The sequence below is a fragment of the Triturus cristatus genome, chromosome 2_2 (genome assembly GCF_964204655.1).
Source record: "Triturus cristatus chromosome 2_2, aTriCri1.1, whole genome shotgun sequence".
NCBI lineage: Eukaryota > Metazoa > Chordata > Amphibia > Caudata > Salamandridae > Triturus > Triturus cristatus.
This window is the reverse complement of record NC_140582.1, coordinates 840,034,910-840,049,568: the sequence shown is the minus strand read 5'-3', so window position 1 is coordinate 840,049,568 and position 14,659 is coordinate 840,034,910. Positions and strand designations below refer to the sequence as shown.

The window sequence follows — 14,659 nt, the reverse complement described above, 5'->3', positions numbered from 1 at the left end:
ACTATAACTTACGTGCCCACAATGCACTACTTATTACTTATGACCTCATATAACATAACTCATGACATGGTTAGTAGCATCACTGATGACATCATCCACAGAACCACTCACACACCCACCCACTTACACCCCATGCAATCTCTTATATGCCTACTCACACACCCACACAACCACTCACATACCTATTCACAGACCCGTACAAGTACTTACATAACCACTCACTTAGCCATAGAGCCACTCAAACACCCATTCACTCATAGAGCCTGATCATACAACCAGTCCCTCACCTATACAGCCACTCACACAGCCACACACTCACCCATACAGTTTCTGACACACTCAGTTATTCACATATACATCCACTCACACACCCATACAACCACTCCCACACCCACACAAATACTTATATACCCATTGACACATCCATACAACCACTCACACAGGCGCTCATCACCCATACAGCCAACCACACAGACACGTACTCTTCCATACAGCCCCTCACACCAACTCACTTACCCAAACACTCACTCAAACAGCCACTCACTCACCCATAGAGCCATTTACACTCCCAATCACTCACTCAAACAACAATTCAGACACCCAGTCACTCACCCATAGTCATTGACACAAACCCACCCACACAGCCACTCACTCACCCACCCACCTACACAGTCACTGACTTTTAGAAATGGGGGTTTCTAGTTGACAGAGGTAGTAGGTACCTTTGTCCAATTAGGGGCCCTTCTTCCTAGTCAGGGTCAGGGGGAAACACTTCTAAAATAACCCCTGTTTACCCGCATGGCACGAGCAGACAGGCTTATCTCAGAGGCAGTGTGTAAAGCATTTGTGCATGCATACAGTAGCACAGTGAAGACACTACAAATGGACACCAAACCAGTTTAGAAAACTAAGCAAAACTTTATCTAAACCAACAAGACCAAAAACAACAAGAATCCAACATACAATACTGTAAAAATAGTTACTGTGCATAATAACCTTTAAATTGCAAGAATAACATGAAAAAACAGTTCCTCCGACTCTGTAGCTCTGTTCGGGGCTACCGCCATACTGAACACGACAGAGTCCAACAATTCTAGCCAACCGAGTCGGTACGGGTCAGCTAAAGCGTAGACAGAATCGGAGACCGTACCCTTCTTGTTGCGGCCAACGCGCCGATGCGAGTCGGTCGGGCAACCGTTGCGGTTGCGATGTGAGATGGAAGCGTTGCAGCGTGCGGTGTCCTCACCGCTCAGTGCAGGCAGTGGCTCGTTGACGGAGTCGGTGAGGTCAAGGCTTGCATTGCAGGGTGAGACGGTGCTTCATGCAGTGCTGGCAGGTCACGGTGCAATGATGGAGCCAGTTGATGTTTGTGTCGGGCAGCGACGGAGTCTGTGACGTCTGTGCAGTTTGTAGCGCAGCGGTGCTGAGTGCGGTACCCACAGGACGCCATGCAAGCAGCTGCTCGTTGACTGAGTCGGTGAGGCCAGGGTTGCGTTGCGAGGCAGTGCTCTCTGTGGTGCCTTCAGGACACGGAATCCTGAGACGGACTCGGTGACTGAGTCGGTTGCCCTTTTCTTCTGCCGCGACTAAGACCAGCGGATCCAGAGACGGTGCCCAGAAGGATGATGAGGTCTTTGCTGTTCTTGAGACCTCTTGAACAGGGGGCAAGCTCCACTTCAAGCCCTTGGAGACACTTTGCAAGCAGGATACACACATAGTTCCTCTCCTTGGCAGAAACGGACACTGCAGGCCAACCCCAGACCGCACACAGCAAACAGGCAGTACTCCTCTTCCAGTTTCTTCCAGCTCTCCTCCTTGGCATGTTCCTCTTGATTTCAAGAAGTAGTCTAAAGTTCTGGGGTCTAGACCCAAATATTTATACAGCAAAATCCTTTGTTCTCTGGTGGCAGAGAAGCCCTGTGCCCAGCCAAAACCAGTTCTGTCCTCTCTGGTGCAGCTGCCCGGCAGGAGGTGGAGACAGCATTGTCCAAAGCAGACCAGGCCCATTCAGGTGTGAAAGGAATTGCCTCCCCCTACTCTAAATGCAACCCAAGTCTATTCAGCCTAGCCCTGACTCACTCTGGAAAGGCAGGACACACATCAACCCCCCAAGTGGCTGTCTGAACAGAATGTACATCCACAGCCCCTGTCACTCCAAAGCCAGACAGTCAATGCCAACCTAGCAGAGGCTAACTGGATGGCTAAGCAAGAAAATCCCTACTTTCTAAAAGTGGTATTTTCAAACCCAGAATGTAAAAATTCACCCTCACTAGAAGAAGCATCTTAACATTCTGAGTTCAGGCATATCACATTTTATTCCCCTATCTTGTTCCCAGGGACAGTTATGCTTATAAGATGTTATAAGCAAACTCCCCATTCCATCCTATGGGGACTGATTGCCTTACAGAAGTGAAAAACAAACACATTGGCAGTATTTCACTATCAAGACATGCCACACACATCAGGGCATGTCCTACCCTTCACATACACTGCACCCTGCCACATGGGTACCTTGGGCCTACCTTAGGGGTGACTAACATGTAAGAAAAGGGAATGGTAGGGCCTGGCAAGTGGGTGCCAAACCAAACTGTGCACAGATCCTGCAGTGGCAGATCTCAGTTACATTTACAGGCTGCTTAGGTGGGTGGCACAACCAGTGCTGCAGGCCCACAAGCAGCATTTAATTTACAGGCCCTGGGCAAACACAGTGCACTGTCCTAGGGACTGACTAGTAAATCAAAAAAGCTAATTATGCAAACACCAATCCATAACAATAATTTACAAAGGGAGCACTTGCACTCTGGCACTGAACAGCAGTGGCAAAGTGCCCAAAGCATCTAGACCAGCAAAACGAAGTCCAACACACAGCAAAAACACAGGAGACAAAGGCAAAAATACAGGGAAAACCAATTCCAATGATGCCAGGTCTAACACGGACACACACACTCACTCACCAATACAGCCACTCACACAGCCACTAAGTTACCCACACAGCTACTCAGCCACCCACTAACACACCCATACAGCCACTCACACACCCACTCACACACCTGTACAGTCACTCAAACACCCACTCACACACAACACACACAAATACACAGTCACATAGCAACTCATATAAACTATGTTAAAAAAAGAAACCATTCATTACTAGTACACGGAGTATACTAATATAACTTTTGGGATACAGTAGCATATACAGTTAACACACAAAAACGTTTAGAAAACACATACAATCACAGAATGTCATCAGTGATGTCAAGATGTCATGAGTGAAGCCATCAGTGAGGTCACTGACCATGTCATAAATGATGTAATATGTGAGGTCATAAGTAGTGCATTGCGGGTGTGTAAGTTATAGTAAGCTCAGGTAACTGCTGAATTTCACTGGTTTTGAACCAGTGAAATCCGAGCCTAACTATAACGTCCCTGTAACCTTTGTTTTTTTAATGAAAAAAAAAGATATATATATATTTATATATATTGAACATATCGAAAACAACTGACAGGAATTACACCAAATAACAAAAAGGGTTCTTTCTAGACCAAGGGCTACCTTTCTGCTAAATTTGGTTAAATTCTGTCTAGCAGTTTGGGCAGTAGTCATGCTTGAAATCTCAATGCAAGTTAACATTGGAAAAACACTTTTTTGATCCCCTACCCCCACTTGATGGATACCCTTGAATCGTTCCATGTGCAACAAAAATCATCGGCACACTTTTTTGGTTAAATTTCATGAAGATTCTTGAAACAGCACCAAAGATATAGGCAAGTCAAAAAATGCTTTTCCTATGGAAATATGGTCATAACTAGGACTATCTACTGACAACCACCAGTAGGTTGTCCTAAAGGCATTGCATCAGAACAGTGCCCAATTTAGATTAAATATTTTTGCCAATTTTTAATGAAGAAGTGGATGTCAAACACTTAGAAGTATCTCTTGACAATACTCAATCAAATGGATTAGTGGGATGAGCAAACATATTGTTTAAGGAACACATCTAACTTGTTGACTCAAGACTAGATACTGAAAGCACAGTATAGCACTGGATTTAGAACTACCATTTGACGCCACATTCAACAGCTGGCATTACAATATTTCAATATTTGAAAACCAGAGAACCATATTGTAAATTAATACCTGTATGTTTAAGTATTACAGTCAATGTGGAGAATACAGATGATCTTTATTCAGTAAGGGAGATATAAGCTTGCACGGGGGAAAGTATGCAATACTATGATGCGTAAAATAAAGTGTTTCGTTGATGACTTGGTGATACAGTGAAGGTCAAATCTCTTGGTTTTGTAGAGAAGGTTCATTCAAAGTTTGATCCTGCAATTTGTGTAATTTGTGCAGTCAGAGGATCTGTGAATCTTTCTCATGGTAGGTGGTGGGGTGACTGTGGAATTGTTTTGGTACAGCTAGAGAAGTCTACTTGGCAATACTTGATGCTCAACCGGGATCTTGCTTGACTACTAGTGAGTTTGGTGTGTGGTGGTAGACTTGATATGCCTGCTGTTGCTGGACGTTCAGCTGGTACAAGTGGTAATGTTTCCAAGCTACATGTCATCGGTGACACTAGAGATTAATTCTGACAGCAGTGTTGAGTCCTTTGTGTCTTAGCTAAGCATGCCATTAGGGTCTGTTGGAGTTAATGCTAAAATGAAAGCATGGAATCGAATTTGCTAAAATAGCAGGACCCAAAGAAGAGTACAGATACTGTGGTATAGTTCATTGAGACAACTTTCAAAATGCTTTAAGTTCAAGAAAGGAGTGTGGAAAACAAGTGGGGAACCAGAGTTTAGATAGGAAGGTTGAGTTAGCGACCGCCAAACGTTCTGTAAGATTACATTTGCTACTAATCCTTTTTTGTGTTTCCAAAATGGGGAGGTGCTGTGATGGTGTTTATACTGGGTAATTACTTCCTAACCTTTAATATGGCATAACACTTGTGATTTTCCTTCTACCTATCTGAATGTTGTCTAGTGCTCATCTCATTTCAAAACACAAAAGGCACATCTCTGTGTTCTACACGCTACGATCTGCAGCCGTGGTGTGAGAGTCACAGATTACAAAGTGGTTTGGGCTCTTTGTAATTGACGCTGAATAAATATTAATTTCTTCCCTATCCTCATCAGCAAAGTAGTCATGATGTGGCCTGTAGGCTATGTATTTTTTAAATTGATGTCTGATCAAAAGACTCAATCCTCAGGCACTAGACTTTCCTTCAGGAATTGTTAATGGCTTTATATTCTGTAAACTACTTCACTGTTTTTTAGTGATTTGACTCTCCAGGATGCACCGGTTCAAGCACCACCTCCTCTGCGCCCAGTGAAAGTACCAAACGTTTGGTCACCTTTCTGTACTAAAGGAAGGAGTCCAAGTGGGCCAGCAGCAAGACCGCTTCTAATGATGAAACCTTTACTTCTTTACTGGCATTTCGTTGCACTTTAATTGTGGTCACTTTTCTTGCACAATATCTGTCATTCAGCCAGGGGAATTATTTTAAAGTTATGTTTTGCAGGATCCCCTGGGCACAGTAGAGTTTCTTTGTGCAGTGGTCATAATTTCTGCACCCTCAGGAGCTTTCTAGATCAAAATTCTGAAATACTAACTGCAAAAGAATCACATTGCTCATATAAATGATGAGCTATTCGGATTAGGTTCTTGTCCAGGCATTCAGAAGAAGAGTATGTAAACTCCTGGTAGTGGTGTGTGTGTGAAACGTTTCCTTGCTGGAACAATTATCAAATAGTTTTTCACACCATATACACCAGTATCTGCAACTTACCTTCAGTAGCAAACTGTTCTAAATGTTTTAAAGTTATTTCTTTATATTTAGAACTTTCAGCCAGGCGTTCATAAATTACTGTGTCCTGAAAAACAAACAGTAAAAAGACAATGTTACATATAAATATATACATTTCCTTTTGATGTCACATTCAATATCAATATCTACCCAAATTAGATATCGTGTTTAATAGGGCCTCCAATGTGATTAACACGTGACTTACTTCCCAAAATATAAAGATTACAGGGGTGTTTCATTTTCAATTTATGTGACATATTTGAACAATAGAGACCTTGTACAGTTTATTACATTTTACACAGGGTGAAATGACCGTCTACAGTATTTGTCTTATAAATATCTACTTAATCACTTTGGTAAGAACATTTACTCCTACTAGCCTTATCAGTATACAGCTTCACCAGGTGACACAGTTCAAGCAACAATTGCAAATAACCTGTACAGTTGCTGTCTTGCTGTATGACTTTAATGTGAACATCAACTGAAGATATGAAATTTCTTTTATAGTATAGTAAAAGATAATGTACAACTGGAAGAAATGTAGGTTCTCTTTAACTTGAATGTGTGCCTTAAAAAGCATTTTTTTTGTGGTGATCTCAGACGTTTCACAGATTTGACAGTTTTCAATGTTTTAACCACTGAATACATTGTGTTTGAAATATAAATGTAAAACTGTTTTATAAGATTACACGCTCTGTGTAATTAACATGAAACAAATTTTCCTTGACTATTGAAATTAAGCTGAAATAACAGTGGCTTATCTAGATGGTGTACAAGATGTTGTAGTACTAAACTAATCGTATCAGTTAAGAATAGCTAACAACAACACTTCAAGCCAACAGGCCATCTACAATACTACAAGTTTTCAAAACTGAGAAGAGGCAGACAGCGTGGATGGGATTGGAACCATTGTATCATTAGTTCTGAGCTAGACCCCTCCTAAACTTGCTCTTTCATAGACTTAGTAGAGAATCGGCTCTGGATGATTCCAAATTCGCCAATTTACAAGATGGAGTGCAAGGGCAACCAACATAGCTATAGGAGTTCAGATACATGCCAGAGTTATGGGTATCAACAAGACACACTTTAACTTGCAATCAACCCACATGGAAAAAAAGTATATAGTAAAAGGTTATATGGCTTGGATGGGACCCCCCAAACGTCTTCTGGCCACCACTGATGCCAGAGAACCTTGCAACAGAGAGAAACCAAACACCTGTGAATCACATTTAAATAAGGTTGGATAATAGGTGAAACATTGGATGGAACACCTACTAAGAAGGATATTAATTAGGTCGAGGAATGGTATTGTGGATAGCTGCCATCTTTGAGGTCCTGCGTTAGATTCATCCAGCCTGTAGGAATCTAGATCTTACTAATGGGGTACTGCAAATCATTAAGACATTTGCACTAAGCCCAAGCTAAGGAACTGCTAATGAGTTGCAACAATTGAAAGCTCTCCAACTGCTAAGTCCACTGTGATAGCCTGTAAGACAGTAGCAGTGCATATCTGCCACCAGCCTATCCCGTGCTATCAGTTTTAGTAGTTTTTCATGCACTGAAATGGAAAGATTATGAGCATGTTGCAATTTATTTTCTGTGCTCAAGTGCAGTGGGTCTACGAGTGAAATAAACACAATCATGCTTTTAAAGAAGATCATTAAGGATGAGCAAATGAACAAAAAGTTGAGGTGTCTCAATTCATGGATTTATGCCATACGTTCTCCTTTTTTTAGGTCTCACCACAGAGAGTTTTCGCTCTCTAGGAGATCTCATGTTAACAATACTTTAAAAATGTACATTTAAAAACTAGCATAGAAAGAGTGGGCTTTGCGTCAGCATTCATTAGCCATTGGCTTTCCTGGGTTGTTCATTGTTTAGCACTGTCTGTCTGTCAAAGCAATGGCATTGAGGATTGTTACACTGTCCCATGCGAGTCCCAATGATGGTGGTTTTCAAGCAGTCCTTCTGTTCAACTGCAGAAGTGAGTCAGTGCTTGTTCTTTGAGGTATTTAATTAACTGCCGTGATGGCATTTTAAGTGTTAGTTTATGTCTTTTTTTCCTTAGGAAGTGTGCTCTGTTTTTCTTTAAGGAAGGTTAAGGCTTCTCATTAATCACCCTTGCAAGTTCATTTGTTTTAGTTAGCTTTAACAACATGGTCTTGGGTTTAGGTTTTTTTGTTTTCAAAAGTTTCTTACAGCTGCAACGAAAACTGGCCCACTGTCAAAAATATCAGTGATGCGGTAGTTTGCTCTTTGTGCCTTTAAGGTTCACTATTTACATTGCACATTTACTCTATTGACTCCTTTTTATTACAAGCTACTTTGAAGTTACAGCTTAATTGTTGTAATGCAGCATGTTCATCAAAAGGGACCTTCTCTCTACTTGCATATTTCTGTAGCCCAAGGTGTTGCCTCTTTATGGGATTTTAATTCTAGGACAGCTGGGAGCAACACACAAATAGTCACTCAACTATTGTCAAACACTTCCCATAACAAAACAAAATGCAGATGTATTAGCATTGACATGGCATTTAAAAACAAAACAAAACAAAAAATTATAACTTGTGGTTTTGAAAATGCTAGTTGTTTTCTTAGAGTGATCAGCAATGGGATTGTGATCCACTCACCTGTTTCAAGATGCTTCTATCTTGGGCAGAGTATATACAAGACAGTTCATATTGTAACATGTCACAAGGTTTATCACAGAACCAACAACTTATTTGGGCACACTCAACAAATATGTGATGTCTGACATAAAACAATATAATATTAACTTACCGCTCCTTTGCAGTATAGTCTAATTTTACCGGCACCATTACGAACGATCACAGACATTCTTTTTCTGTTGCTGCAAAAATATGATTAGACCTCTAATTACATTAAGGAACAACAACATTAAAAATCTTACAGTGGAATACAAAGCACCATAAATCATACTGAGGAGTTAATCAACTGATCCATCTATCAATATTGTACATTATATACCTGGTGAATGAAATTGTGCAACAGACTAAAACAATCTACTTGTTGAATTACAAAATTGTTCCAACTGATCCACTTTTCTTTCTAAATAAAATACTAATTCTTTGTAATATTTTTAAGTCACAGGCAGGATCACTAACAAATTTCAGTCCACTAGCTTCAGTGACCAGCAACGATGCAGTTCTTAATTATAATGTTGGCACATAAACCTCTGGATTTAGTGCATTGCTTGATGGGAAGCACAAAACAGAAATAACTCCAATGGAATCTCAAAAGGGTGGAACATAAACCAATCTCAAATATCTCCTAAAAGACACATTCCTTTTGCATATCCCTAATCCTTTAACACCTTACCAAAGTAGTCCGTTTCCCAAGAAGATGGATTAAGGAGAGCTATATCATAAAACTGCCATGCTGCACATCAACTACTGGAAATCCAACAATGAGACTGACCAAGTTAGCAAAGATCACTTAGATTAGCATTAGGCGTATCATGCTGGATCAAGACCCTCTTACAATGCAGTTAATAACAAAATCCTATTTGATTGATTTCTGAAGTGGCAATGGTAACAGAACTGGCCTTGCAATTGGATTCCTTCCTTTCTGCGTGACAAAATCTAAAAGGTCTGTACTGGATAAACTTCATTAATGTAGAAGAAAGATAGAGGGTCAAGTACTACAAACCTCATTATATTCAGCACCAAACACAGAACAGTGACACCCCACAAACGTTTGAACATCGTGCACACAAGTTAATAAATGGCACAATTAACAAGGCACCAGTGAATATTTCAAAGAAATATGATGCATCTAAATGCACTTCTCCTCGTAAAACTCATCAGCAGGACTACTAATGTGGAAAGCACTGGCTTAGTCTAAAACATGAGTTGATCACTATTCCTGGGCTTTCCTGACAGCCAAAAAAGGAACATTTTCTGCAATTTTACCAAGCTACAGTATGCACTAGGAAGTCCATGTTCATGTCAGAGGCACCCCTTAGGTAATTCACCACTCCCATAAGAGACATACGTTTCACAAACTGAAATGGGGCAGGCGAGTGAAAATAATATGTTTTTAAACTACCGGCAGCGGCCAGGAACCAAAATCTGTGAAACTATTCTGAAAGGTACCCCACCTTGATGGAATAATGATTTAACAATCCAGTTACTTTAAAGTTGTGTGTGATCAATGTATCAGGGGTAACTGAGATAACAGTATTGGAGGAGGTCAATCAAGGATCTCCCCTAGGTATTAAACATGAAGCTGGAGACACCTGATGGAATGCCACAGGCAACGTGGATGATATCTGACACAAGAATCCCTACTTTCACACTTTGCAATTTTTCAGCTAAAAATTATCATAACTAACTTAATGGCTGATCAAAGAGGTAAGCAAACACACTAAGAAGAATAATATCATTATCTACTCTGCTGAACATCAATTAATGTATAAATTCTTCCAACTAATGCAATCATATTATCCTTTTAATTTAATTATTTGACAGTAAGCATTGCAACATATTACATTCAACAAGATTATAGATTACACTAGCAACCAGTTATAAACATAACCAATGGTTGTCTTTACCTTGTAAATTCAAGCACATTCAACAGTTCATATCTTTCTTTTTGCCCAAGCTGGAAACAAAGAGAAATTCTGGTTGGAAGTGACAAAAGAAACAGAAAACACACACATATAGATATACACACACACACACACATATGTTACCAGGTGGCAGAAGTCACTCTGTAATTATAGTTAGGGTCACGAGAGATAGGGATTTGGGGAATTTTTGTCCCTTAATAACTTTGCGCCCGTTTGACGAATTTCTGCAAAACTTTGCAGACGTACTGCCCCCATTTTATTCTCAGAAAACTGACAGCTTTGCGCTGTTTGGTAAAAGGGGAGGAAAGAAAAAAAGGGGGTCCCAAAACAAGCATATATACCAATGTATTTTACATAGACTTCTGTATTTCACGTAACGCAAAAACCGTCAGTCGGCTTTTGACTAAATTTGGAAGGATTATATAATATGGTTCACAGATGAGTAGGTGCTGTACTGCAGGAAAGTAGATTAAGTATTTCATATGTTTTAAGTGTTTTTAATTTAGGTATATCTGTGCCTGCAGTAGTACTGTGGTATTCCCAAGGTACATAGCGGTGACAAGTCATTAGCTGATTGGCTAATGACTGCCTTTACAGAAGTTAAATGCAGCTATCTTGTTTTCACCTCGCGTTTTCCTGTGTTCTGTGTTACGCTTTATAATGTAGGTTTGGTATTTTTCCAATAGCTATTACCACTTTTTTAAAGTCGTAATAGGAAGTGAAAAATATTTATAAATTTATATATTTTATTTCAAAACAAATTACAGAGTACAGTGGTTCTACCCCGGTACCAAAAAAAAGACATTTCAAAACACTAAAACAATACATTCTGTAAACATAGTGTGCTAAAGTGTATTTTCCAATTTTAACATATTTAAATATGATGGATAAAGGGGACAGAGTAGAACATTAATTACTAAAAATTACTGTGCTATTAAAAATAAAAAGCCGTTCCCCGTAAAATGCTACAAAACTATGGACAAAGTTAGAATGGACGGTGGTAGTACTGCGCAACTCCATATTTATACAAAAAAATATAAAGAAACTTATAAATATTTTAGAAAACCTATTACCACTTCAGTATCAATTACTTACCTATATCCAAAGGCATAATGCAGAACATGGGCAAAGTGTACCTAAAAACAGCATGCCTGTAAAGGCAGTCATTAGGGTAGTATCCGGTTTATGTATTTGCCCGATTACTTTATCCCCAGCTGTTCAGCCAGTGTGAATGTGCTGCATGGAATGTTGGTGTGATGACAGAAATTGAATGCTTTGGTGCCTGTGAGGTGAGGTGTGACAGTTGGAGTATGGACTGAGCAGCAGTCAGGCTGCTCCTGGTGGGGTTGCTTCACATGAACATAACATCTTGTAACTAAGTCTAAATAAATTAATTGGAACTACATCTCGGCTACCAGAGTTCGTTATTACAATGAGCCAATCAGCTAATGAGTTGGCATCACTATGTACCATAGTACCACAGCGAAATACATCCAAATTTCTCAAGCATACTGCAAAAACAGATCTCACATAAATTACATAAATTAAAACGTATAAAATAGTTACACTACTTATTTGCACTACCCCAAGTAGGCATCTGTGCATGATTATATCTAATCCAGCCAAGTTTTAACCAAATCCGAATAACAGATTGCGCAAAACGCTCATTAAAATAAATATAGAACAATTTCATTTACCCACCTTTTGGGACCTGCCACAACATCGACATATTATAGTATTTATTTTGGCGAGAAAACATTTCCATCTTTGGGCACACTTTAACGCTATATTTCTTTTCAAGTACACAATTCACTTTATGTTACTCCACTGTCTGTTTAACCTACGTCGCTCCACTGTACTGAATTTAAAGTATGCTATGCCATTTTACGACACTACAGTGTATGCCACTACATTGTATGTTAATCCAATGTACACTACTCCACTGTACTCAACCCAAATGGACTATACAACATTGCAATGTACACCACTATATCTAAGCCAGGTATCTCAAACCAGTAAAAGTGGCTGTCCAGCTACCTGCGAGTAGCTCTCCTGTGTGCAGACCAGCTTACTAATAAAGAAGCTTTTGTTTAGTTGAATAATTATATGAATACCAAAATTAAAACACATTTATTCAAGACTAAAATGTGTGCATTTTCAGAACTGATCAGCTGATGTTTGGAGAAAATTGTCCTAATTTCTAAACATATTTAAATACATTTTTTGTGTTGGAGAGATCTATTACTCATATTCTTACTTTTGTGCCAGGGTGATTGCAGCTATGCCTTTTATGCATTACCCATGTAATATTTAAATTCAAATTGTCAAAGCCTTTTTTACATTACTGCTCGAAACCCTGCCTAGTGCACTGATGTGATCACAGCCAACAATCGTGGAAGGGGTGGTCACTATTACATTATTAATATTAATAGCTCGGGATGAGTTTCACTGAAAGTGAATAGCTCCTATTACAGAAAAGGTTGGAGACCCCTGCTCTACACTAATATAGTGTTCCCCACTGTAGTGTATTCACTTTTGTGTATGCCAGTTTAGTGGACACTCCTAAACTGTGCTGCTCGTAACTTGACCCTAATCCACTGTACCCTACTCCAATTTATGCTATTCCACTACATCCTATTCCACTATGGCCCACTACTGGAGTGTATGCTATTCCAGACTCTGCTACTACACTCTATGCCACTCCATTGTACTGAAAAGCACAATGCACCACTGCACTGTACCACAATCAAATGTATGTTATTTCTCTTTAAAAAAAAAAAAACTGGTATTTGCAAAGCGCAAACTAATCACCCCTAAGGGTCTCAAGGCGCTGGGGGCCGTCAGGGAAATTAAATGAGCTATTGCCCAGAGTCACATGATGTTGAGCTGATCTGCCTCCGGCACTAAGGATCGAACCATGAGCCCTGTGCTCCGGAGTTCGCCGCCCTGGCTGGTGCGCCACACCTCTCCCTTTACAAGAGTCCATTATGCGCCACTCCACTAAACCACACTTCACTGTACGTGACTACAGTCTTCGCTTCTATAATGAACCCTATTGAGTTGTACGCCCTTTACTGCACGCTTCTCCAATATATAGCACTCCAGTGTACGTCTAAACAGTTAACGTCACTAATCCCAACTTTATTACACGAAACAATCCTAAATTCTATGGTACTCCACTCTATCGCACAATAGGTCATGCTACTCCACTATACGCTATTGCAATGTACCACATTACACTTTACCCCACAGTAGTCTACAATATACCGTTCGGCACCACTGCACTGTACGACACTCCAATATACGGCACTTCATTTTTCGTAATTTAACTTTACAAGAGTACACTGCACCATACTCCACTCTACGTAAGCCAACTGTACACCACTCAATTATACCCCACTCAACTCTATAGCACCCCGATATATCCCACTCCAGTGTACGCTATTTCAGTTTACAACACTACTGTACACCACTCCACTATACACTATTTCAGTACATGATATTCCAATGAAGGCCCCTAAACTGTACAACACTCCAGTGTATAGCACTAAACTCTTCACCACTACAGTGTACGTGAATGTGCATGCAAATACACTCTACAATATTTACAGGACGTCAATCCACTTTACCACACTCCGCTGTATTCTATCCCACTGTATATTACTGCACTGTACACCACTACACTCCATATAATTCCAATAAATGCCACTCTATTGTATCAGAGTTCACAATACGCCACTCCACTGTATGCAACTCCACTCTAGGTCACTCCACTGTATGCCATTCCACTCAACACTACGACACTATACCTCATCCCACTTTACTATACTACAATATACTGTACCAAAGTACACTTTGCAACATTATCCGGCACTATATTGTACCACACTCCACTTAACACTCCACTAAACTAAACTGGACGAATATTATAAAATTGTTACTAATATTGTAAAAACAAAATTGAAATTCACATAAAAACAAAGGTTACACACAAGTTATAGTTAGGAAAACCTTATTTAGGTTTGGTATACAAATCCCAAATTAGGCTCCACAAACATTAGAAACTCTACAGCTATAGGTATCTCTTAATTTTATGATTTATGCACCACTTACACATTTATTTCTATCTTATTTGCGCCCCAAACACACCATAAATTACACAACCACCATAACAAATCCATAACATATCATTTACGTTCTGCTTTCATATTACTGCAAGTCATTCTTATAACTCACCTTTATACGTACGCACCACCTT

At 39.9% G+C, this 14,659-nt stretch overlaps 1 protein-coding gene across 6 annotated transcripts in view; it reads right to left on the bottom strand.

Moving 5' to 3' along the window:
- Positions 1 to 14,659, bottom strand: part of ATP8A1 (ATPase phospholipid transporting 8A1) — a 1,017,459-nt gene that overhangs the window by 480,775 nt on the left and 522,025 nt on the right. For all 6 annotated transcript variants that reach the window (XM_085642166.1, XM_085642168.1, XM_085642167.1 and 3 more), the window contains 3 exons: positions 10,384 to 10,433; positions 8,592 to 8,661; positions 5,793 to 5,877 (listed from right to left, as the gene is read on the bottom strand). In XM_085642166.1, the coding sequence (XP_085498292.1) occupies positions 5,793 to 5,877; positions 8,592 to 8,661; positions 10,384 to 10,433 (205 nt within the window). The remainder of the gene's footprint in view (positions 1 to 5,792; positions 5,878 to 8,591; positions 8,662 to 10,383; positions 10,434 to 14,659) is intronic.